General features: G+C 50.6%; 1 protein-coding gene and 1 pseudogene across 4 annotated transcripts in view; both read left to right on the forward strand.

The window, feature by feature from the left end:
• Positions 1-24841, forward strand: part of HNRNPUL1 (heterogeneous nuclear ribonucleoprotein U like 1) — a 35143-nt gene that overhangs the window by 7998 nt on the left and 2304 nt on the right. For all 4 annotated transcript variants that reach the window (XM_029924151.1, XM_029924149.1, XM_029924150.1 and 1 more), the window contains exons 4-13: positions 493-566; positions 1935-2074; positions 3912-4011; positions 5876-5988; positions 10986-11252; positions 12919-13041; positions 13139-13267; positions 21502-21670; positions 22295-22579; positions 23634-23923. In XM_029924151.1, the coding sequence (XP_029780011.1) occupies positions 493-566; positions 1935-2074; positions 3912-4011; positions 5876-5988; positions 10986-11252; positions 12919-13041; positions 13139-13267; positions 21502-21670; positions 22295-22579; positions 23634-23923 (1690 nt within the window). The remainder of the gene's footprint in view (positions 1-492; positions 567-1934; positions 2075-3911; positions 4012-5875; positions 5989-10985; positions 11253-12918; positions 13042-13138; positions 13268-21501; positions 21671-22294; positions 22580-23633; positions 23924-24841) is intronic.
• Positions 20645-20743, forward strand: LOC115281306 (annotated as a pseudogene).

Here is a 24841-nt window from a genome sequence, read left to right on the forward strand (position 1 = left end):
GACACTTGACAGAAAGAGATGGAAAAAATGGGTCATTTCAAACACTTGCAGATGTGGAGTCTTAGGAAGATGTGGGCAGATTGTGATTACTGGGTTTTATCAGAGCCTTTGCATATTCCACCTTCCCGGCCCAGCCCCTTCTGGGCCACTGTGCCCTCCCGTCACTAACAGTCCAATATGGGGGCAGGTCTCAGCATGCACAGCACGTGGGGCAGAATCTTGGGGTGTGAGAGAGGAGGCGTTTTTGAACAAGGTGGCCCTCTGGAGCAGAGCATGCCCTCTCTAGTTCCTGTCCCCACCCTAGGAGTTAACAGTCCTTGCTCTCATTGCAGCGATGTAGGGTTGCAGAGTTCTTTTGCTAACCTCTGAGAAGAAATCGAAATCCAGGAAGCAGCTTGGAGGCCGCTTGTCAACTCCAATAGAACCTCCATTTCCCTTCCTGTGTGCTCATCCGGCTGTTCTCATGTAGCTTCACCCCCTTTTCTGACACAGGGGCCGCTCTCCTCAGCCTCCCGCTGAAGAGGATGAAGATGACTTTGATGACACCCTTGTTGCCATCGACACATGTAAGTCCTTAGGGTGCCCATCCAATTCTGCTCTCCAGTCAGGCAGTGGGCTATGAGAAACCGGGCTCCCGAGCGAGGTTGCTGGTTCAGAGACAGAAGATCTCTCCCAGCTCTAGCTGGGATCCTGGGCAGGGCATTCTGTCTCTCTGACCTTCTCTTCATAGAGGCATAATGCTGCCCTAATACCTCAGAGGACTTTCAGTGACACTCATCAGAATGGGTGTACAGGCAATCTGGAAAACCCTGAACACCCAGGGGCTTGCCATCTAATCAACCTGAGTGCAGCTGGGGAAACTTAACTCTTTGACAGCCAGTTCCCCAGTTTCCATCAGCTGCTCACGCAATGCCACCTCGTCCTCTGAGGCATTAACGTGGCCTGCCTGGCTATCCGTCCTCCAGTTTCTTTCTGCTTGGATAAGTGGCTTCACCTAGCCTGCACATCTGAACCCTAGGGTGATGGTGATAGAGGTCCTGCCCCTCCTCAGACTGGCTCTCAGTGGTACAACCTGGGAATCTGACTCTAGGAAAAAGCTCAATCAGGTCTGAGAAAACCATACTTTTCAGCAGAGTAGAAACTTCACAGCAAGTCACGTATTTCTTTACTCAGTTTGTGCTTCTAGAGCAGTGCCTACATACTCTGGAAGAGAGAATAAAGTATGGGTGGCAGCAGTCAGTGAGGCAGCATCTGATCAGATGCCAAATGTACAAGCCATGACTCTCAGCCTTGAGAGAAGAGAACCAGCCTGCTGGATGGGGTGGTCAGGAAAGACTTTCTTAGAGGCCTGACCAGCTCCTTGAAGAGTGGGAAGAGTCTGAGCTACAGCAGGAGAGTCCAGAGCCTGTGGAGGGGGTGGGAGCCTATGTTGCACCTGCACAGTGGTGTCTGGATGGCAAGTGGAGAGCCAGGTCAGATGTTTGTGCCTCTGTTGGCAGCGGGAGTCTGACCCTCAAACTGAGTTAGCACATGGAAATGGTTAAAGTGAATGGCTATGGGATTTACCTGTGTAAAAATGGTAAATCTCTTGAACACGGTGAGGATACGATACTCTCCCTAGCAAGTGAATGTGCCTATAAAGTGCATTTGTGTACAGTTTTGGGGGGCTCCCGTGATGGCCATCCTTGGAGCGCAGCCAGGTGAAGAACCCAGTTCCTGTGCGTAATGGCTGCTCTCATCCTGTGCAGAGGCCAGTTGGCAGTAGTTCGGAGCCTTGCTCCTGAACGGGAGAATGATCAGGCGGCGCGGCTGGTTTCTCATGCACCTGCCCTCAGGATGCGTCAGCTTGTGTCCTCCTGGTTAACACTTGGGGGAGCTGTGCCTCTTTTGGCACCTTTGAATCATCAGCCAACTCCTGGCTTTTTCCTCTACAGATAACTGTGACCTCCACTTCAAGGTGGCCCGGGACCGGAGTAGTGGTTACCCTCTCACAATTGAGGGCTTTGCCTACCTGTGGTCGGGGGCCCGTGCCAGCTACGGAGTCAGAAGAGGCCGTGTGTGTTTTGAGATGAAGGTGAGTGGGAGCAACAGAGGGATCAGGGACAGAAAGCAGGTCCATCCTTTGGAATTAGCCTGTCATCTAGCCTCTCATCAGCCATGATTGCAAAACATTTAATTGAGCATAGTCAAGCAAAAAAAAAAAAAAGCATGATAGACTCAAGAGAACTTTGTAATTGCATCAGAACAGCAAGCCAACTGCACATTGCTTTGTCGAGCTGATTTCTCCTTGGTGGGATTTGACCCAGGTATTACATAGCCAACCTCACTAGGGATGACGTGTTTGTAGAACTGGGAAAAGGAGTCGTTTGGAAGAAAAATGAGCTAGAAAGCATGGACGTGGGCCCTGCCAGTTAAAGAGAGGCCAGAAGGAGAGCTGAGCATAGATCAGTCCTGCCACCAAAATTGATCCTCTATCAGGCCATCCTCTACCATCATCTCTCCATCGTCTAGGTCGGGTTCTTTTTATGAAAAAAGCACACGATCGTGGTCAACGAAAATTCAGACGACACAGAAAAGTGTACAGTAAAAAAACTCAGAAGTTAGACTCAGCTCCTCCCAGTCCCCATCTTACTCTCCAGCGGTAACTTACATGTTAGCGATTTCTTGCCTGTCCTTTGAGTGGCCAGACATAACTATGACCACTAGTATTTCCAGAACCCTTTGCACAAGGTAGACACGGCGCCAAGCACTTTACACACATGTCTCCACTAATCCTCGCAGTACCGTCCTGAAATAGGCAGTTAGTCCTATGTTTTAACAGGCGCAAGCTGCCGACGGTCTCGTTTTTTATTGTGAGTTCCCGCTGTTTCATGTGCTCCTCATAGAGAAACGCGGCTGACTAAACTGACCGAGTGCATTCTTCCCACATCGGTTGTAAGATCTGTTCGGATTCTGGAACAGCAAAACGGAAAAACGTGTGTCCTCAAGTCAAAATAGGTTAACTTCACAGAAGCCACCGACTAATATAGACAGATATGGTTGTTAGGCAGCCTGTCCTCTAAGGTTACGTCAGAAGGCACTTTTTATTCTTTCTGCTGCTTTTCCTCAGTACTGTGTCTTTGACGATGTGTTCCATAGCAGTACGTTAGCCCTGCTTCACTCTTCCTGACCGCTTCATCTGTTCCGTGGCGTGGCTGTGCCATAACGTGGCCACTGTCTTTTTGGTGGTGGTTTTGGAGTTTGTTTTCAATATAAACAGTGTCACACTGAATATTCTCGTGTGTATGTGTATGTGTAGTGTGTTAACACATAACACCTCTGAGTGCGTCTTGTCTGTAGGGTGAACTGGAAGTTGAGTTGGTGGGTTATAAAGCAGATGCATTTGCAGGGTCCTCACCCCCCCTTTTTTATGTTGAAAGAGAGAGCATGGGGAGGAGCAGGGAAAGAGGGAGCAGAGAATCCCAAGCAGGCCCACTCTGTCAGCACGTAGCCTGACATGGAGCTCGATCCCATGAAATGTGAGATCATGACCAGAGCTGGAATCCAAAGTTGGATGTTCAACCGACTGAGCCACCCAGGTGCCCCTGCATTTGCAGTTTTGACAGGTTGCTCAATTGTCCTCCAAAAACACTGGGCCGGTTTATCCTTCCACACTAAATATGACAGTCCCTGTTTTCCTGCAGTATGTTAACATTCAAAATGGACTGTATTTTGAAATACTTGTCTCTGTGGTCCTATAATTTCCTGAGCCTTCAGTGCAACAGGCCTTTCAGAGTGCTTAAACACCTTTTCCTCAGCAACAGAAGCCATTGCTGACTGTTAATGCCTGTGTGCTTCTTCCCTCTTGTGTTGCCTTGTAACCTGCAAGCCTCTGGGCACCAGTTCTGAGCCCTCTTGTTCTTTGTCCCCAGATCAATGAGGAAATCTCCGTGAAGCACCTTCCTTCCACAGAGCCCGACCCACACGTTGTCCGTATTGGCTGGTCCCTGGACTCCTGCAGCACCCAGCTAGGTAAGGGGACGTCAGCCCGGTGGTCCAGAGAGTATAGCACTGCATCTCTGTTCCTGGATTCTCAAGCTTCTCTTCCCAGCGTGGGACTCGGAACACTAGCCTAGGCGGGAGCACACGCTGCCTTCAGGCATCCAGGAGTCCACTGGAGGGACCATAATCGTATTAACTTTTCTATGGAAAATTTAGTCTTCATCTTTTAGCAGAGGGTTCAGAGTTCTCTCTAGAGAGCTGATCCTTTCCTTAAAAAAAGATTGTCTTCTGTCCTCAAACCATGCAGAAAATGAGTTCCTCAAGCCCCATTAAGTTCTGTCTGGGTTTTCTGTCCAGAGCCAGACCCAGAGTAAGAGCGGAAGCAGAGAGCATTGGGACTGGTTGGCAGAGAGGCAGGGGCTGCTCAGTGAGAGGTTGTTAATTTTCATAGGCCTCCAGGCCTCGGTGACATTCTGGCCCCAGTTGAGTGATTTCCATGACCAATGCTGAGACCTTCTGCTTTGGCCATATAAACCTTCTGATTATGAAAATAATGTGTGTTCTTTGTAACAGTTCAGGCCACATGAGTGGGGGAAAATTAAAATCCTACTAAACTCCTGAGATAACAGCCAACATTAACATTTTTGTCTATAGTCTTCTGGATAATTCTTTTGTTCTTTGTATATCTCAAACTGGGTCACACTAAGCATACCATTTTGTGGCCTGGTTTCTTTTTCCTACTTAGTATATACTGCCCATGTTTTCACAGATAAGTATAACTTTTTTTTAATGTTTATTTATTTTGAGAGAGAATGTGTGAACACACGCACGAACGAGCAGGCAGGGGCAGAGAGAGAGGGAGAGAGAATCCCAAGCAGGCTCCCCACTGTCAGTGCAGAGCCCAATGCGGGATTTGAACTGAGATCATGACCTGAGCCGAAATCAGGATTTGGACATTTAATGGACTGAGCCACCCAGGCACCACATAAATAAGTACAATTCTCTGATCACTGCAAACTTTTCCATATTGTAGTTGTGTCACTTATTTGTAAGTGATTTGTAGACCATTCAAGTTGATTGCAATTTTTTGTGGTTAAGCTCTTGAGTTGTCCATGTGTGTAATAGTCCAGTTGTTGACATAAGCCTCATCCTTAATAGAAATGCTAGGTCAAAAGGAGTGGACAGCTTCATTTTGATAGATGTTTACAGTCTTTATTTCAGACTCCTGTGGTGTCTCATTTTTTCTTTGTCTCTGTTTTTGGATGTCAGTGGTAGGTAGATGGTGCAGGTTAAGATCCAGACCCCAGATGGTCAGTTGTCTGGGACCAGCAGCTGGTGTGCCAAAGAGCTAGACCCAGAATTCACGCCTGTTGTTGGCACCTGCTTTTCTGGCAGGATGCTCCTTGGTGTCCTAGCCACGGGTCCCCATAACACCCAGCTATCAGGCAGGGCCCTTGGAATCTCACACTGCTTCAGCCCCTGGTTCTGTGGCCCAAGGAGCTCCAGTGCCTTACCTAATGGTTAGACCTCCCAATCTCCAGAAGCAAAACCTAGCCCCTTCCCTGATTTCTGTCCAGACCCACTGGCACCAAAATTTGATGCCATTAGTAGACTTGACTGAATGTTGAGTTCACAAGGAAGATTGCACCTACCTGTACAGCCTGCCTTCTTCGTCTTTCCCCGACTCTACATCTCAACCCTCCAGGGCCCTGGAATTCTGCATGATGAGGGCCTTCCTTTCAGCAGAACCTTCCTTTTCCCCACCAAAGCATCTGATTAGTAAAGCTTACTAAAGAAACTGATTTTTTCCCTCTTAAAAGTATGTGGCAGACAGACGTAAAGGCTGATGCAACCATGGCAGGTTTAATCTGCGTTTGCCTGTTTCTTCCGTCAGGTGAAGAGCCTTTCTCCTATGGCTACGGAGGCACTGGGAAGAAGTCCACTAACAGCCGGTTTGAGAACTATGGAGACAAGTTTGCAGAGAATGACGTGATTGGCTGCTTTGCGGTGAGTACCGGCAGCCCGTGGGATGGGCAGAACCAGACGTTGGTCCTGTCTGCAGGACATGCAGACTTTGTTCTCAGAATACCTCTGGCAATTCTTCGTCTCCTGTCCAGCACCTCTTGCCGTGGCTCTTTGTCTTTACCAGACTGGAACGTTGATTGTCATTTTGTGCAAAATTCTGCCATTCCATCCCCTCTGGTCTTCCGTGCAAAGCTGTCAGATGGCACCCTGAAGAGGTTTGTGGACATCAGGTGTGCACAGCCTTCCTCCAATCCTAGATACCAGAGTCACATTATCTAAAAATTTTTTTGATGTTTATTCATTTTTGAGAAAGAGAGAGTGCACATGGGGGAGTGAGAAGGAGACCCAGAATGGGAAGCAGACATGGGACTCAAACTCACAGACTGCAAGATCATGGTCTGAGGAGCCAAAGTCGGACGCTTAGCCGACTGAGCCATCCAGGTGCCCCTCAGAGGTTTCTAAACAAACCCAGGCTTTCTTATCTTTTTTGCTGCACAATAGCCTGTCTGCTCTCAAAGGCAGTGCTGTTGGCTCTTGCCCCTCTGTAGCATCAGCTCATCCCAGAGCTTCTCCCTCCACCTCATACTGGTTGAGCCGGGCTTCCTGCAGCGCGCTGTCTTCTAGAAGGGTGGGGGTGTGTACAGAACAGAGAAAGAGATAGGGCGGCGGCGTGCTCTTCAGCACTGTTGTCCACTGACAATGACTGACACTCCATGGTGCTGCGCCTCAGGCCGGCCTCCCTGGACCCAGCTCCTGCTCGCCCGCTCAGCCCCGGGCCGCGGCCCGCCTGCATCGCAGCGTGCTCTCGAGGAGGATCTGCACACCTACCTCAGAGCCCTGTGTGTGCTCGTTAGGCCAGCCTGTTAGGAGCACTTCTCCCGGTGCTTGGAGCATAGCAAGTGCTCAGTAAATACTACTCGGCGCTGTTTTAGTAGGAGTTCTAGCTGTTATAAAGTGTGTCAGCCAGCCACCCGGGCAGGCGCTTCCTCTTGGTCTGTTCTCCCTCCCTCTCATGTGTACTTTTGTACTCACGTGTACTCTTTCTTTTTTCCTTCAGTGTCACTTTAAGAGAAATTTTTTTTTAATATCTTTTATTTTGAGAGAGCAGAAAGCGAGCAGGGGAGGGGCAGAGAGAGAGGGAGACACAGAATCTGAAGCAGACTCCAGGCTCTGAGTTGTCCGCACAGAGCCTGACACGGGGCTCGAACCCACAACTATGAGATCATGACCTGAGCCGAAGTCGGATGTTTAACCGACTGAGCCACCCAGGTGCCCCGAGAAATTTCTGACTTAAAAGCCCTAAGAGAGCTCAGCCTTGCCCAGATCCTAGCATTTGCCAGTTTACTCTGACCAGTTTTGGGATGTGCATGTCTATGTGAGTGATTTGCATCTGACCCATTTGAGAGTGGAGTGCCGGCATCGCGTCTTCAGTCCTTAACTCTTCAGCCAGCGTGCACTTCGTAAGAACAAGGTCGCTGTCTTCACCATAGTGCAGTTATCGAATTCAGCGCTGATGTAATGCCATTATCTCCTCCACAGCCCACATTTAAATGTTGTCTGTTGTCCCAACAGCATCCTTTAGAGCAGTTTTGTTTCTGGTCCAGGATCCAGTCCAGGATCATGGATTGTATTCTCTTGTCAGGCCTTGTAAGTTTGAAAGTTTTCCAGTCTTCTGTCTTTCGTGACCTCGTTATCTTTTTCATAAGAAACATGTTTTCTTAAAAATTAACCATGTTCATATGCTACAAACTGCTCTAAACCTTGCATTTTTTTCCCCATTTAACAGTATATCTCGGCTCTCTTTCCCTCTCCACATAGAGAATATAGATCTAGCTCCATGAAAACTTTTTTTAAAGTTTTCTATTATTTATTTATTTTAAGGTAGAGGGGGAGAGAGAGAATCCCAAGCAGGCTCCACACCAGCGGCACAAAGCTTGATGTGGGGCTCGAACCCATGAACTGTGAGATCATGACCTGAGCTGAAATCATGGCCTGAGGTGAAACCAAGAGTCAGATACTTAACCGACTGAGCCACCCAGGTGCCCCTGAAAGCATTTTTGAATAGTTAATGAATGCGTATGATTTCCAAAGATCCCAAGAGATGTACATCAAAAGATGTGCATGTAAAGTCATCTTCAGACCATCCCTCTCTGCCCATTGTTCACATGTATCCTCCCCAGACCGGAATCCGCTGATACTCAGGATTTTTTTATCCAAATACAAGAAAGAAGATTGTCATTTTTCTTCTTTTACACAAAAGGTGGTATACCCTACATGTAATTCTGCATTGGTTTTTGCTTATTTACCTTAGAATTTTCTTTGTATCGCTACCTAGAAGACTTTCAAGTGTGGTGAAAAGCGTTTTGGCATGGTGTTTTTTTCATCGTGTGGATATACTGTATTTATGTAATCAGTCCTCTACTAGCAGACATTTGGCTAGTTTCCCCGTTTTGGGGTTGTGGTTTTTTGGGGGTTTTTTTGGTGGCTGCCTGCTCTTCTGATGCACATATCCATTTACCCTGCGCTAATTTAGCCAGTGTCCTGTTAATGACCAGAAAGCTATTCGCTGGGATACTGGATGCTGCGGTGACAGCCTGTCCTTTTCCCATGTATCAGAGTGCTTTGGGGATCTTTCTGTGTCTCTGCTGCCCTGTAGTCTCCCCCACCACCTCTGCGGAGCACAGCTGGCAGTGCTGGGGTGAGTGATTTGCACACACATCTTTGCATTTTGGTGGGAATCTACTTGTAGGGTTTATTCCTGAAAGTGTAATTTCTGGGTCAGAGGTGTATTTTTAAATTTTGATAGCCGCTACCGAGACCACACTCCAAAGAGGTTGTAAAATTTTAACACATCAGTGTGTGTGCAGCAGCATCCGCCAGACTCTGTCCAGGCGTGAGGTTCTGTGAGCATGGGGCAGTTTGGAACTATAGGCCTTGACTCTTGGCTGCAACTAGATCATTCAACCAGGTACCCCCCTACTTCTGTATTAAAGCTTCCATGTGCAGTTTCCTTTTCTCGAAGGGTGCCATAACTTTTTTAAAGGCTTGGAGTGAGGGGTTGGAGCAGATATGAAAACACAGTGACCTGAGGGAACCCAGGAGGAGCGCATTAGTATTAGATCTCGAGTTCTCAGCCTTCACAGAACGGGACAGAGTGGCTGCCAGGCACAGAGAACAGTATAACTGTAAGGAACATTGTACTTGGAGCCTTGGGTACAACACGAGGGGTGTGAGAGATGAGGCTGCAGAACTGGTGGGCTCTGAACGGCACCAGGTGTGAGGACTTTGAGGTTTGAGGCCCTGGACTGGCACCAGGGTGTTGTAGCAGGAGTGACACGACCACACTTGCCTCTTGGACACATGGCCGCATTGGTGGTAGATTTGTCCGTTCAAGGTGCTGGTTTCTGCAGAACATGGGGAGCTCCCCTGGTGAAGCTGGCAGTCGGAACGAAGACTGCCTCCCAGGATGTTCATCTCTGCGTTAGAACAAGGGTGACCTGGGCCACTCTGGCTCAGCTGGGAAGACACGGTAAGGATCCTGCTGCAGGGTTTGGGCAGGACTCAGTCTGGCAGATGTTTGTGTGTCTGCCCTGCGTGGTCTTGACCTCTATGCGCACTTAAAGATGAACAGATAAGGACCGTAAAGAGCTGTGTCCTGTGAGCACCGAGGACAGTGGTGAGGAAGCCACTTAGGGAAAGGGGTTCCCTAAGGTTCCCTCCTTAAAGGGCAGGTCCCAAGGTGGTCTCCCCATTCAGGAGGGAAATAAAGCCACGTCTTGTACTTTTATATCAGGAACCCGGCCTTGTACCTTTCTTTAGTCAGCCATCTGATCCCAAGTTTTGAGTCTCCCTTAAATGTAAACCTTTACCGTGCACCCAAAGTGATCTTTCTGAAACAGCTTGGACCAGGCCACTCCCCTGTTGGAAGCAGGTCGGGGGCTCTGCCATCACCATGAAGTCCAAACCCCTCAGGTGACAGGCCCTCGCTGTGCCGAGGGCAGGGACTGTGTCCCTCCCCACCACTGCAGCCCAGCACAGTGCCTGGCGTGTTGGACTGATCGGTGTCACCACCCCACGTAGTCCTCAGAACAGCCCTTTGCAACGTAGAATCTTGTGAATGGCCCCCTTGTTTGATGAGACTGGATGAAACCTCAAGGCCACGCAGCGAGTGAGTAGCAGAGCTGAAGCAGTCTGCCTTCCCAAACGGTCTTACCCACTGAACTCCAGCCACTCCATAGGAATTCCATAAATAGTTGTCGAATGAACATTTTCAGTCTTTGCTGGCCCTCCAGCTGTACCTGAAGTTACTTCTCCTTCATCCTTCATGCTACAGCCAGGCTGACCTCTGTCCCCTCACCGTCAGAGTCCTACACGAACAGCACCTCTCTTTAGGACTCACTCCTCCCACCGTAGACTTGGCTCGTTTCTATTTCTTGTACAGGATTTGGCTTACAGGTCCTCAGAGAATCCTGCTCTTGGGTGGGTGCCCTCACCAAATGGTCTGATTCCCCACTCGGGCCTGGAGCACCACGGGCATCCGCGCCAGGAGGACCGGGAGCCTGAGGATGTGTGGTGTGTGGTGAACAAACATGCACGAGTTTGTAGGGCTGAGCTGGACTCAAAAGGCCCTGCTGGGGCTTTCTTTCCATCTGCTCTCTTCGTAGGCTGCCCTTGCTGGGCTTGAGGACTGACAGATTCGCCTTTTCCTTCCTTCATCTTTGTCTCAGGCTAGGCACAAGACATGGAGCTGCCTACACACGTGTCACAGCCCCCAGCTTTGGGGTTTGGGGCAAGGAGGGCTTTGGCTGCAGCTTTGCAGCTGCTCCCTGGTGCCGCTTCGTGTATCTGTGTTGGGGGAGGGATGTACTTAGATGTGGGAAGGCAGCTGGGTTTTCACTCCCTGCAGCTGCTCCCGCTCAGCTTTGGCTCCCGATGCCTTAAGTTGAGCATTGGCATCTTCCTTTTGTTTTGTCTTCTAGGACTTTGAATGTGGAAATGATGTGGAACTTTCCTTCACCAAGAATGGGAAGTGGATGGGCATTGCCTTCCGAATCCAGAAGGAAGCATTGGGAGGTCAGGCCCTCTACCCTCATGTCCTGGTGAAGAATTGTGCAGTGGAGTTCAACTTCGGGCAGAGGGCAGAGCCCTACTGTTCCGTCCTCCCAGGCTTCACCTTTATCCAGCACCTTCCCCTGAGCGAGCGGATCCGGGGCACCGTGGGACCAAAGAGCAAGGCAGAGTGTGAGGTGAGTGGGCCTGGAAGACCGAACTGGAAGCCGCCTCTCCAGGAACCACACTCTGCCAGGGCAGAGGGGGACCATGAGCAAGGTGGTGAAAGCAGCATGGCCTCACTACAGGAGACACCGGGGGCCTCTTCTTCCGGCTTCCAGGGCTGGGGGCCAGCGATGAGGGTGTGGGTGTAGCCTGCAGGAGGGAGGAGTGCTGAGGTGAGAAACCAAAATCTTAAAAGGTTCCCGAAAGAAGTTGTCATATGTCTCCTTCCACACTGCTCCATCAGTGAGGTCAGGGTCTTGGAGAAGGAGGCTTCCCTCCCAGCAGGCAAGGATGTGAAGGCACTTCCTGGTGAGTGCATTCTCGAAGGAGGTTGTGCGTTTCCATCCCCTACCACTGCCAAGGCTAAGATCAGAAATGACAACAGATCTTGGGGTTGATTTCGGCTAGAGAAGCTGTACTGGTGAGTTTTGCTCTCAAAATAACGTTTCACTAGATTCATAAGTGATTTTATGTTTATTCTAAAAAGCTAAACACACTGGGGCGCCTTGGTGGCTCACGTCGGTTAAGCATCTGACTTCAGCTCCGGTCATTATCTCATGGTTTGTGGGTTTGAGCCCCTTGTCAGGCTCTGTGCCTGGAGCCTGCTTCAGATTCTGAGTCTCCCTCTCTCTCTGCCCCTCCCCGTCTCCTCTGTTTCTCTCTGTCTCAGTAATAAATAAACATAAAAAACAACTAAAAATTAAAAAACGAAACATAAAAGTTAGTGGCCCATAATTCCACTGTCTGCAAGTAAGTTTACTGTTAAAGTTTTCAAGTTTACACTATCTTTTTTGCTATGGTAGGGGTCTGTTTTATACAAGCACGCTTATAGGTGAGAACTTTTTTTTTTTTAATGTGTTATTTTGAGAGCGAGACAGCTTGAGCAGGGGAGGGTCAGAGAGAGAGGGAGACACAGAATCTCAGACAGGCTCCAGGCTCTGAGCTAGCTGTCAGCACAGAGCCTGACGCAGGGCTCGAACCCATGAACCGTGAGATCATGACCTGAGCTGAAGTCGGGCACTCAACCAACTGAGCCACCCAGGCGCCCCTGTGATTGAGAATTTAAAGCCTTAGCATTTTGATATCTGCCTTTTCATTCATTATTTTGTGAGCTTTATCCTATGTGAACCCTCTTTTTAAACTCACTTTTAATGATCTAATCATTTCCCTCTTGTTGGGCATTTAGGTTGTATCTAAATGTTTGCCAAATTCTGAATATACTAAATAAATACCATATTTGTCATCATGAGTATTAGTCTGTCCCCATCTCAGACTCCAGGAAGGGTGTACCCACTTGTTGTGCCCCCTGCATGCACCATTCCCAGTGCATGGCCCTCCCTGGGCTTTTTCTGTCAGAGGCTGCTTCGTGCTGTCTGAACAGAAATGTAGATAGTCATGACAACAACCTTGATTTTGTGCTCACCCCATGCAAGGCGCTCTGCTAAGAGCTGACACACCTCATGTGTTTGAATCCCAATGGCGACACTGTGAGGTAGACACTACTATTGCTTCTGTTTTCCAGAGGTAGCCATGAGGTTTAGCATTACCCTTGACGTCACCGGTAAGTGGAGGTGGCGCCAGGCTGCCCTGCCACCCACTACTCCTGCCTCAGTGCCCCTCTTTGTCCCATTCTTTTAGATTCTGATGATGGTGGGCCTGCCCGCTGCTGGTAAGACCACATGGGCCATCAAACATGCAGCCTCCAACCCCTCCAAGAAGTACAACATCCTGGGTACCAATGCCATCATGGATAAAATGCGGGTAAGGATGCTTCCCACTCTCTCCATGCTCATCTCTACCCCTCAAGTGCTGCCCTGCAGCCAGGACCACCCACCCCTTCACCACCCTCTGCCCACAGGTGATGGGCCTACGCCGACAGCGGAACTATGCCGGCCGCTGGGACGTCCTGATCCAGCAGGCCACCCAGTGCCTCAACCGCCTTATCCAGATCGCTGCCCGCAAGAAACGCAACTATATCCTAGACCAGGTACTCCCTGGTTGACTGTCACAGCCCAGGAAAAGGAAGGGGCCTGTTGGGTACCTGGGAATTCTCCTCTGGTCCTTTTTGTAATTTGTTAATTTTTTTTGGTCCTGCATAATGTTCTCAGACTATCGTGCTGATCAGGGAGCCAGCCATCCGTGATGACACAGTCCCAGACTCTCAGCATAGTTCTCCGAGCCTGGTCGGTGGGTTGGGTCTGGAGCCATGATCGAGGCGTAGCTCAGGCTCTCAGCTGCTCACCAGTACGGCTTCTGCAGCTATCGGTGGAATGGAAGGGAGGTGGATTTCCGAAATGGACAAAACTGGGCTTAAATCTGAGTTCCACCACTTCCTAGCTGCGTGCCTGTGGGCAGCTGACATCATCCTCTGAGTCTCAAGTCGTGGGGTCCGTAAAATAGAGCTCATATAATGGTACCCATCTAACACATGGTCTGGCACGTGGTAGCTGGAGATTGTTGTTAATTACCCTACAGAGTAGGTATGTTCCAGCTTCTTTTAGCATGTTTTTATATGACTATCAGATACGTATTTAAGTCACATGTTTTCTTTTTTTTTTTAAGTCCCATACTTCCCACCTGCCATTTCAGTTAAGAGGAAGGAAGGTTCTTTGCATCAGGAGGTCCAGGAACCTTTGAAATTAAATCATAATTTTGTATGCAGGCTCAGATATGTCTTTTAAAACATCAACAACAACCAGACAGTGTTGAGTTAGGATAGGAAGTTCGTCCATGGCTTTCAACATTCTCCATTCTCAAAAGCATAGTGACCCAAACATGGTTAAGGAGCCCTGTCTCAGAGTAATGAGTTCCTTATGTTTACCACCTATGAGACGTCATTCTTTTTCTTTTTTAAATGTTTATTTATTTTTTGAGAGAGAGATAGAGTGCAAGCAGGGGAAGGGCGAGAGAGAGAGGGGGAGACACAGAATCCCAAGCAGGCTCCAGGCCTGAGCTATCAGCACAGAGCCCAGTATGGGGCTTGAGCCCACGAACCACGAGATCATGACCTGAGCCAAAGTCGGACACTTAACCAACTGAGCCACCCTGGGACCCCAAGACATCGTTCTTGACATTGCCCTGAAAGCTTTTTCAAGTAGCAAATCCTGTATTTGAGGGTCTATGACCAATCCCTCTGTTCCCCTCCACCTTGTATTTGCGCTTTCTTAAAAAATCTGTGAGTGCAAATCTGTAACGTGAGCAGCACCCCCTCCCTGGCAGCCTTACTGGAGTGCCTTCGTACATGTAGCCCTGGGGACTTGGTTACCGTGCGTTCAGAGAGTTGCTGATGACGGTGGAGCTGGTGGTGGTGCTGGCTGGTGGGAAAGGTGGCTGGAAACTCCAGGGAACCAGGCTGACTTTGCATAGGAGTGAGCATCTTCTATGGAATAGCTGAGCAGGAGTTCCCAGGTCAGTGACACGTGGACTTAGGGGAGCGGGGCTCCAAGCCCCTCCCCTGTATCTTGCCCTGTGCGTCTCTTCCATCGGGCTGCTCCTGAGTTACATCCTTTTCATAATAAACCAGGAAGCTGATGTTTACAGTGGAAGAAGTGAGGCCTTACAGCCAACATGGGGAAAGAGCACGTGATAAGAAATTAGTTCTTAAAGAAAGAAGCTATTGGCTGGTGAATAGTTCTTTATGATAGATTTATCTAACGGATCTTGCCAAGCAGTTAAGTGTCAGGAGTGGAAATCTGGTTTGCTGATGAAACAGCCATGCTGCAAAAACTAAAAGTTGGCCCAGCTGTGCCACGCCTTTGGCGCTCTTCTGTGGTAGTGGAGATGTGAGATTCGCTCTCGGGGTTGCTATTCTGGAAGGTGGAGCTGAAAAGGGGTGTTTTTCATCCAGTGATCAGCGCTGCAACCATAGGATTGATCCCTGAAGGCTCACGTTCGTAAAGAACACAGATCATTAATCTCATAATATTAAATTTTGATAAAAAGTACTAATTGGGTTAGTGGGGGCGGGGCGGGGGGGACAGTTGAGCACAGGGTAGTCCAGTTAGCCGCCCAGGGTTACTGCCCTCACTCAGCCCCATTAATGATGCATATAGCCAGCCTTCTCCCCCTTTAAAAGACTTACTTTTCTTTCTTTTTCTTTTTTTTTAAATTTTTTCTCATGTTTATTCGTTTATTTTGTGAGAGAGAGCATGAGTAGAGGAGGAGCAGAGAGAGTGGGAGAGAGAAAATCCCAATCTGTGCTATTAGCACAGAGCCTGACAAGGGGCTCAATCCCACAAACCATGAGATTATGACCTGCACCGAAATCTAGAGTCAGACGCTCAACAGACAGCCACCCAGGTGCCCAAAGACTTTGTTTTCTAAACAAGTCTCACTTTGCCCCATTCTTTTTGTCAGGGCATTTTGAAATTGTAGTCTGATTTGACCCCAGTGGGACTCTGGGTCCTAAGGCAGTGGTGTTTTAACACCTCGAGGATTCCTTGTTTGGACACCCCAGCAAGTATTCCCTGCCCATCCTTTTCTCATTTTGCTGGTTAATTCAGCTGTGAAACCTATTTCAAGTGTGTGGCCCACTGGCGAAGGATTGTAGTCATAGTGGTAGGTGGTCTTAACACCGTGTCCACCATTTCAAAGTGGGTTCTCTCTGGAAGTCAGGCCCCAACACCTCAGCCAGGCATAGAGCAGCTCAGCCTTCTCGGCGTGTGCTGGCTTAGTCGGGGACAGGGTCCAGGGCTGTGCGGGGTGCACCTGTGGTCTCCAGGGCTGCTGGCCGCCTGGTAGGGGGCCCTACAGGTCAGGCCAACAGGGAGGCAAAATAACCTAAACTCTGAAGGAGGGAGAAAGGGTTCTCAGATTAACCACAGATTGTAGGATTGACTTGAGGTCTGAAGCCATTATGGCACATTACTCAGGCCTGGGAAGAGGTCTAAAGTCAGTGGTTTGATCTGTTTTTCGGTTTAAGCCCCAAAAGTGAGTTCCAGGAAACCCTGGAGGTATGATACAAGATTCAGAACAGACCCCTGACCAGATGCTGGCACTTCCCACTCCACCAGCTTTGACAATGAGAGATACGTTGATGTACAGCTGTCTCCTGAGCTAGATAGACCTCCCAAAGCAGAGACAGTATTGCAGGCCATGTCCCTACAGTCCCAGGATCTCAGCTCAAGGCTCTTTTTCCCTTTTCCTTCTGACTTGGCCTGAGTGGTCAGACCTCCCTGCATTTGTTTCTCCTGTTAGGTAGGTTGGCCTCAGAAATGCTTGTCCTTGAGAAGGAAGGAGAAAGAACTTGTGTGAGCCAGGGTTCTGCCTTCAGCCAGGATCCCAGCCCTTACCCCAGGATGTATCTCATTGAGCACAAGCTTTCAGTTGTGTTGGGACCTGGACCTACACTCCATGATGACCTGAGTCCTCTTGAGATCATATGGGACATCTGAGGAGAGGAAAAAGTAGATGGACTAGAGGGGAAACTGAGGCCTCGTTGGGGAAAAGAACCTGTTTGAAGCTATGTGTCAGTGTACTGGTAGAACAGGTCACTGCTGACTTTCCGGAAAGTCACAGCCAAGAATGGTGGGGGCCAGGTGGAAAGTGAGCAATGCTTTCTGGAGGTGGGGTGCCTGGCCAGGACATGGATGATGATAAAAGGAGTTGAGACTGTCCTGAGGGTGATGGGGAGCCATGGTCATGTTTTCATCAGAGAGCGACATGGCTAACTGCCTCACTGGGAGGCCACATTGCTTCTAAGGGTCTTTGGGGGCCTCCCTTACCAGTGGAAAGCTTCTGGAATGCAATGCTGCCTGGCCTGCCCCTGGGCCCAACCATGGAGCTTCGAGATGGAGCAGAGCAGGAACTCTCCTGGAGGCTTTTGAGAAGGCCTCTACAGGGCCGTGTGCGAGGGCCCGAGGACTGCAGACTGGGAGTTCCCTCCAGGCTCTAACAGCTCAGAGTCAGAATCCTTGGTGGATGGGCCCGCATTGCCGGCCCGCATTGCCAGCCCCGCCTCAGTCATCGGAATGTGTGGTTCTAGTCCCGCTTTGCAGCCCTGTTGGTGAGTGCCATGCCTTCTCCTGAGATAGAAACCTAGCACTAGGATTAGAGGCCCAAAGTAAACCACCTCTGGTTGGCAGGCATCTGAGGGAGAGGTTTCTCTGCACCTTCCCCATCCCCAGAGCCTCAGCCTGTTTCATTGTTGACACTCCAGCCATTTTTCTTCCTACGCATGTGCTTCCTTCCACTGGGTTGCCCTCACTGGTAAACTCTTGTCACCAACTTTAAATTTGTTCCTCGGGTCCAACCAGTTTTCTCGCTGCCAGCCTGACACCGCCGAGCTCTGTACAAGGAACAGTGGGACTCTCACAGAACTCAGGCTATGAGCCCCCTGTGTTTCTCCCTCACTCTCCCAGGCTGTCCTACACCAGAACTACCCACATAGCTTCTCTGAGAAACCCAGTTCCTGTCCTCTGGCTCAGATGGCTGGGGCTTGGGGATAGCTGGGGGCGGGGAGGCAGGGAACATAGATAGCTCCAGACCTTAGGGTCAGTATCTTCGAGCAGGGTGGGACTGGGAGAAGCAGGAGCTGGACAGAGGGATCCCACACAGCTAGAAAAGCTGACCTAGCTGTTGTGCTGGTCTCCTAGCAACAGCCACCAGCAGCCCCCAGTGACCAAAGCAGTGCTGGGCCGGCCCTTGGGCCCTGACCTCACCGTGTTTGCTGTAGCAACAGCCACCAGCAGCTACCTCCCTTTCCTCCAGGAAGCCAGGCATTTGCATTTCTGCTGGCCTGGTTCAGACACTTCCCTTCCCCAAACTCAGGACTAAAGGGAGGGACAGGCAGTCTTAAAAACAGTCGCCAAGTGTGTTCTCAGCACCTCCATTCCAGAGTGTCTGGGGAGCCATCCCTCTGAGTCTAGCCACTTCCCAGGACAGAGGCCAGCTATTTATGAGCCGGGTCTGCTCCATCCCCAGAAGCTTCAGGGACTAACCTCTGCCCCCCATCTGCCCCTTGGGAAACCTCCAGGCGATGCTTTATCCACGTCCTCATTGTTGGAGGCAGTCAAGATAGGATCACTTCTTGTGGGCAAGGACATGGAATGGGTTGTCCACAGAATGGTCTAGGGCCACAGTCATGCTGGCGCACTTACTCGCTCTGGCTTTTGTGCCAGGAGAAAACCTCATTATTTAGCTAGAGGAGGCCCAGTTCTAGCTTGCTCTAATCAGATGCCACCTTCTGCTTTGCCTTTAGGAATGAGTCCAGGAAGAGCAGTGGAGAGGGGGACCTTCCCTCTGTAACCTGATGTGGCTTTTAACCATTTGTGGCTCGAGGCCTCTCCTTGGGCCAGTCCCAGGTCCCAGTATGGGTGTTCTCCTCCTCTTCCTTGAAGGGTGGGACATTTTCCCTGGGGAACAAGGAGGATCATCCTGCCTGGTGTGTGTTGGGGGCGGGGGTCTGGTTGGGGTAGAGAACAGATCAGCCAGCAGATATGCGCCGGCGGCCCTGGGCTCTGGCTGACCGATAGCCCAGCTTCTTGTTCCTGTGTCTTGGGAGAAGATTTCTTGTGACTTTTGCTTTTTGTTTTTTTAATTTAACTTTCCTTGGTCCTTTCCATTGGGAAGCCTCTCCAGGCTATCAGTCCTGTTGGCCATATTTTCAGACCCACCCTATGTGTGTTGACTTGGAAGTTTTCCTGTCCCCTCCCTGCCACATGCCAGATGTTTTCACATCTGCAAATCCTCCACAGGGCCAAGAGGAGGGTGGTATGATCCCTGTCTTTCAGATGAAGAAATTTGAGAGGCAGGCTAATTAACCGACTTGTCTACAGCCTCGCAAATAGTAGACGACCCAGCTGGGATTTCAACCCCAAACTTCTTCCCCAAAGCCTGGGGTCCCTCTACCCCGTCTCACTGTCCGTGCCTTCTGATGCAATGTCACTGTAGCTTGATCTTCCCCTGGTCTGGGTTGCTTCGCATCCACTTTACGGTGAGAATATCTGTGGCACGCGCCCTCCGCAATAGCAGCCACAACAGCCGTGGTCCCATTTGTTCAGTGTGGGCTGTGCGCCAGGCCCTGGGCTGCTCCAGGGCCTTTACTCACATGAACTCTGATAGTCTTAGTAACGGCCGCGTAACATTCGTACTGTTTTCCCCTCTCGGGGCTTGAGACTCAGACTCATTAAATATGCATTTCATTGATTTTATGGACAAGTAAGCCAAGCAGAAGTTTTTCACCCAGGGCCACGCAGGTGGGACCTGACCAAGTCCACCCCACACACACTGCTTGCCTCTGTCCAGATGCTCCCACTCTGGGGGCTGCCTCATAACCCCACTCCGGGGGTTCCTTGTGCTCCGACAGTTGCTTTGTGGTCCTTTTCTACTCAGTCTTCACCAGCCCTGACAGGGAGGCTTCTCCTCTCAGTTTTACAGATGAAGCAACTGTTAAGGACTGACCAGAGCGAGTTACTGGCCAAACTAGGGCTTTTCCACCCTGCCACGCTGTGTCTTCAAAATACCATATTTTGTGTCCATTGGTGCACACCCCTTTACAGACCATTCCCCTCTGTGGCTTCTCCTGTGAGTCTCTGTTGAGAGCCATGAGAAGTTGTTGAGATGCAGGTTTTCCTCTTTACTCCAGAGCTGTTGAGTGTCTGAGTTTGGATAGGGCAGGTGCCCGTACCAGTGCCTGGGCCCCACCTCCGGAGTTTGGGGATTCCTGAGGGCTGGGCCTGCTCTCCTTCTGAGTAGCATCCAGGTGGTTTGGGTGTACAGGCTGAATCCCACACATCTGGGCCCCAGTCCCAAAGCGCTGGTTTTCAGTAAACGGAAGCTATGGTCACTGCTGCTCTCAATCAGGTGTTTTCTAGAGCCCCACTTTGTGCCCAGCACATGCTGCGCACCACCCAGAGGAAGAAGACAAACGTTAGCAGCAAAACCACTTGTGAAAAGCACGGGCTGCTGCCTCGTCAGGCTCCCTGGGTAAAAGGCCGTGGGTGAGACTGGTGCTTCAGGAAGGACTGGGAGAATGAGAACAGTCCAAGCAGCTGTCAAAAGGGGATGGCTAATTATGGCAACTACTGTGTAAATATTGTGTAGCCATTAAAAGGGAACACTGGCACAGAAAAATGTTAGAGAAACAGTGAAAAAAGCCTTCAGGATGGGGGCGCCTATGTGGTTCAGTCGGTTAAGTGTCCGACTACAGCCCAGGTCATGCATGATCTCACAGTTCGTGGGTTCGAGCCCCATGTCAGGCTCTGCTGACCGCTCAGAGCCTAGAGCCTGCTTAGGATTCTGTGTCTCCCTCTGTCTCTGACCCTCCCCTACTTGCACTCTCTCTCAGAAATAAACATTTAAAAAAAAAAAGCCTTCAGGAGAGTATATAGCTTGATTCCACTTGTGTTAAAAATCACACAGATCTGTGCTCACTTCAGCACGCACACCAAAATTGGAATGACACAGGTGAGCATGGCCCCTGCTGAAGGATGACATGCACATTTGTGAACCATTCCTTTTTTTTTTTTTTTTTTTTTTTTTTTGAGAGAGGATGGGGGGAGAGCAAGCTCAGGGAAGGGGCAAAGAGAGAGGGAGATAGGGAATCCCAAGCAGGCTCCATGCTATCAGCCCAACTGGGGCTCGATCCCATGAACTGTGAGATCATGACCTAACCCAAAATCAAGAGTGCAACACTTAACCTACTGAGCCACCCAGGCGCCCCATGTTCCAGATTTTAAATGTGAACACTTTTCAGTGTTTACCTGTAAGATGTTTCCATCAGGTCTCAAAGCTTTAAGAAAGAAAAAAAAAATTGCGCTGATCCTTCTAAAAATACATAAATTCAGTACAGGCCATCTCTGGGATGTAGGACTGGCAGTAAGTGATGAAGGGATTATTCTTACTCTAAACTTCATACCTTGTATTCTGATGGTTTTATTGTGAACAGGTGTTACTTTAGAATGCGGGGGGGGGGGGGCGGTATAAAGTGGCATATACTAAGAACAAATAGGAGGTAGAAGGCCAAGTGCACGTGGCCCTTGTCCTGTGACCGTTAGCAGCCACTTTCCCAAATCCAATTTCTCAGAAAGGTCTCAAGAATCTTAACAGCAAAAAAAGAGCAGTTTCCGGAGGTTTTGTGTTGGGTTTTTGTTTGTTTGTTTTGGTTTTTGTTTTTGCTTAGAACTAGTGTCCTTTCCTCAGTTCCTGGCCCACAGGATACCTGACAGGAGAAAACCCAACTCCTAATGTACCATCTCTGCCTCTGCTGTTTCCCACCCCTAGACAAATGTTTATGGGTCAGCCCAGAGACGAAAAATGAGACCATTTGAAGGCTTCCAGCGCAAAGCCATTGTAATTTGTCCCACTGATGAAGACCTAAAAGACCGGACAATAAAGCGAACCGACGAGGAGGGGAAAGATGTCCCAGATCACGCGGTCCTAGAAATGAAAGGTAGGAGAGGAGCCGCTCCCAGAGGGCCAGCCCAGCAGGATCCTCTGGACAAAAGCGCCTCCCATCGTCCTTTCCTCCCCAGCTCCTTGCTTATTCCTTTTTTGATCGTGTCTGTTCTTTATTCTTTCCTTGCTCCCGTGTGGCCCTTCCCAGTCTAGTGCCCTGTGAACGGGAAAGCCACCGGCATCTCTCACGGTGTGCTTTAGACTGGATGGGGCTGGGGCCGAATGAGGGAGAGGACGTGTGGCACCAAACGCTGGCACTTCACCGGCCTCTGGCACCCACGGGGCGAGGGGCGGGGGTACCTGAGCAAGCTTCAGTCCGCTCCTCTGTAGAAACAAGGATGGGGATTCCACTTGTCTGGCCTGCTCCCTGGGGAGGGTGGAGGGAGTGTTTCTATTTAGTGGGGCTTGTGGCCACCTCTTCAGAAAAGGGACAGGAGAGTGTGTTAACTCCTGATCATTGTCAGAGAGGTTGGGACCCTTTCTCACTTCTGTCGTTCATACTCATGCTTCTGCCATCTCCCTTCTGGCAGGCCAGTGTCCTGGGGGCATAGGGGACCAGACCTTAGGAGGTACTGACCTCCCTCTCCCTGTTCCCTCTGGGGCCCTGCCTTCTTCCTAGCCAACTTCACGTTACCAGACGTCGGGGACTTCCTGGACGAGGTGCTGTTCATTGAGCTGCAGCGGGAAGAAGCAGACAAGCTGGTGAGGCAATACAACGAGGAAGGTCGAAAGGCTGGGCCACCCCCTGAGAAGCGCTTTGACAACCGAGGAGGAGGTGGCTTCCGGGGCCGTGGGGGCGGTGGCGGTTTCCAGCGCTATGACAACAGAGGCCCACCAGGGGGCAACCGAGGAGGCTTCCAGAACCGAGGAGGAGGCAGCGGTGGAGGAGGCAACTACCGAGGAGGTAAGACCTGTCAAGCAGACCTCTCTCTGCCCTTGGCTCCTGGGTTAGGATTGGGCGCGGTGTTGCTTATGCAGTCAGCAGATGAATTCTCCCTAGCTCCAGCTGCGGGCTGAATTCTGGTGGAGAACCAAGGTGATCACACTCTGGGACCCCAGGGAAGTCCCCACTGTCCTGCTTCCCTTGGGCATGCTCCTGAAGCCCGTGCCTGTTTGTAGGTCACCCTCTGTCATTTTTGCGAGTCCTGCCTTCCATCTGACCATGAGCTCCTTAAGAAGAGGGGCCAGACTGAGTTGACTGCTGGTCCTGGGTTCTAGTTCAGGCACAAGACAAATGTTAGGACTGTTTTTGGTATTAGGTATTAAAACAAATCGAGAAATCAACTTAGGTTAATTTGCCCAGTTTTCTCCCAGCTAAATCCAGAGCTGGGGTCAGGTGGTCCAGTGCCCCAAGTTGTCCCTAAGTTATGCTGTCTCTGAGGTAAAGTGTATGGTCATGATTTAACTAGCACAATCAACTAGTTCAGTGTTGCGCTAGGTAGTGCTGGGGACACAGCCATGACCCGGACAGACACATCACCCTGTGCAGAGAGTACAGAGGGCTCATGGGCTGAATGGCAGAGCCCAGGTCACTGTAGGTTGGGTGACACCTGATCCAGCCTATGAGGGAGCAAGGCTCAGGAAAGGCCTCTCAAGATAGCAGTGTCTAGGCTAAGGTCCAGAGACCTGTGGAAGTTGACAGGGGAAGGGTTCTGGGTCCAGCAACGGCTGGTCAGGGGCTCAGGAGAGGCCAGCCCATTTGACCCAGCCTGAAGAGGACTGTCCTCGGTGCTTAGCATCCCTCTTCCTGACCATCTCCTCTGATCTGTTCAAGAGCTGTCAAGATGCTGGGGATGTGGTAGAAACCAAAACCCCTGGTCACAAGCTCGTAGTCCAGTGGGCAGGACAAACCTGTCAGCAGACAGTGAAGGCTGACACGTGCCTGGGGGTCTGGGGAAACCCAGAGTAGAGCCCAAGTTCAGAATAACAAGACCTCCCACCTGGCCTCTCCGATGCAGGCTTCAACCGCAGCGGAGGTGGTGGCTACAACCAGAACCGCTGGGGTAACAGCAGCCGGGATAACAACAACTCCAACAACCGAGGCAGCTACAACCGGGCTCCCCAGCAACAGCCACCACCACAGCAGCCACCGCCGCCACAGCCGCCGCCACAACAGCCGCCGCCGCCGCCCAGCTACAGCCCTGCTCGGAACCCCCCGGGGGCCAGCAGCTACAACAAGAACAGCAGCATCCCTGGCTCGAGCGCCAATACCAGCACCCCCACTGTCAGCAGCTACAGCCCTCCACAGGTGAGCCCGTGTGCGCCCGGGGAGCGGACGTGGACCCGTGCTCCGGCCTCAGCTCTCCAGTCTTCCATCCTGCCCTGCTCTTCTTCCTGGCAGTGCTTTTGACTGGGATGGACCCTAGACATTCCTTCCAGACCCGGATAAATTGGGAACTTCCCTGTTCCTCCCCTTCGCCCACCTCTCAGGGTGGTGTGCTGGAAGTGTTGGTTGCTCCAGCAAGTACATTTTTCTGGGCTGTGTCACTAGCCTCTACTGAATCCCCAAGAAAGTGCTTGCTCGGAGCTACCCTTTGCCTAGGCTAGATGGGACTGACCCCCTCACCTCCAGCATAGGGACACAGGCCCTACGGTTGAGGGTCTCACCCTGTGCTCTCAGAGCTTCGCTCCAGAGCAGCCTGCAGCTCGGTCCCAGCTCTCCGCAAGCCGGTGCTCGGGCTCTGGTATGCACAGGCCATCACCGGAGCCGTCCGCAGCCGCTTCCTGAGTGCCTTCCACATGCCAGGCCTGGGAACAGCTGCCAAGAGACATTGGTGAATGTCTAACCAGAATATTTCCTAGAACAGGAGCTGGGCAGGCATGGGTTCAAACCCCCGCCCCACATCTGAGTTCTATAACCTTGCACAAACGTTTCACCTCTCTGGGCCTCACATTCTTCACAAAAGACTAGAGTTGTTAGTAGAACTCACTTGCAAGATTCATTGTGAAGGATGGATGGCACGATAGCCTTGTGGGGAAGGCTCTGGAACTAGACAGACCAGAGCTTAACTCGCAGCTCCACCACTTTTTACTGTGTGACCTGGGCCCAGTTGTTTTGCCTCCTGCATTTCAGCTTCCTTCTCTGTAAAATGCGGCTAACGGAACCTGCCTGTCACATTTGATGCCCCGGGGGAATTGGCTGGGTTAGTGATAGAGCCTGGACTCA

Source organism: Suricata suricatta, chromosome 16, assembly GCF_006229205.1.
Source record: "Suricata suricatta isolate VVHF042 chromosome 16, meerkat_22Aug2017_6uvM2_HiC, whole genome shotgun sequence".
Taxonomy (NCBI): Eukaryota; Metazoa; Chordata; class Mammalia; order Carnivora; family Herpestidae; genus Suricata; species Suricata suricatta.